A 914-nucleotide genomic window follows, 5' to 3' on the forward strand; every position below is an offset into this window, starting at 1 on the left:
TGGGTGATACTGTTGCGTACGGAATGGATGATCACGCAGATCACAAAGAAGACGATGAACATTACAGCAATAATTGAGATATGGCGCAGAGAGTTGATCTCCTTCGGTAGGCACAGCGGCAGCATGGCAACAAGCCACACCATGCTCGTGAGTAACCTGCGGCCAGAGGAGGATTTGAGATATTCTGAGCTGCTCGAGGAATTCTGAACAAATGCCTCAACAACATCGCCCATGGAGATCACGTAAGACACTTCCGCACCAAAACTCAGAAGCCAAAGCAGGAAGGCCAAAAAGTAGTCCGCACCCTTCCCAAGAAGAGCCCTCGTGACCTGCTCGTAGTTCCGCAGCCCCGTCCGCTTCCCGGCGATGCCCAGAAGGGTGAAGGAGTAGATGGTCAGCAGACCCACCACCACAAGGTACACCAGCGCCATCGCCAGCCCGGACGTGTTGAAGGCATACGGCAGCGCAAGTATTCCGGCGCCCAGCGATGAGCTGGCGAGGTTGCATCCGGAGGAGATGATGCCGCCGTAGGGTATGATGCGATGCAGCCCCCGCTTGAGGCAGCTCTGTGGGTCTCGCCGCCGGGCAACGCGCTCCTGACGCTCCTGGTTCAGTTTCTCAATGCGGATCTTGGCGACATCCATTCGGTCACCCGTGGGAAGCCCTGCTTGGCCCTGAAGGTCCTCGACAAGCTCCACACCGTCGTTCAGTGGATCGTCAATTTGTTCCACGATGGGTGCATTGGTCATTTTTTGTGTGTGGATGTCGAGGTGTTTTTACCCTACGCGTCGGGTGACGCAGGGCACGTGTACATGAGGATGGGAAAAAGAGAAGAGAAAAGAGAGACAAGTGATGGAGTCAACGAGTGGAGGAGCAGACAACAAAATACACAACCGGCAAATGCGCACCGGCAA

At 55.4% G+C, this 914-nt stretch overlaps 1 protein-coding gene across 1 annotated transcript, besides 1 other annotated feature; it reads right to left on the reverse strand.

Moving 5' to 3' along the window:
- On the reverse strand, nucleotides 1-749 carry Tc00.1047053503393.10 (amino acid permease, putative; the record flags this gene model as incomplete). The annotated part of the gene is made up of 1 exon (XM_797047.1): nucleotides 1-749. A coding segment is annotated over one exon (749 nt), but the record flags the coding sequence as incomplete, so codon positions are not given.
- Nucleotides 1-914: a sequence feature (areas not merged during assembly with more than two copies in the genome that could not be assigned to a particular haplotype).

This window comes from Trypanosoma cruzi, genomic scaffold (genome assembly GCF_000209065.1).
Source record: "Trypanosoma cruzi strain CL Brener 1047053517091 genomic scaffold, whole genome shotgun sequence".
NCBI classification, from domain to species: domain Eukaryota; phylum Euglenozoa; class Kinetoplastea; order Trypanosomatida; family Trypanosomatidae; genus Trypanosoma; species Trypanosoma cruzi.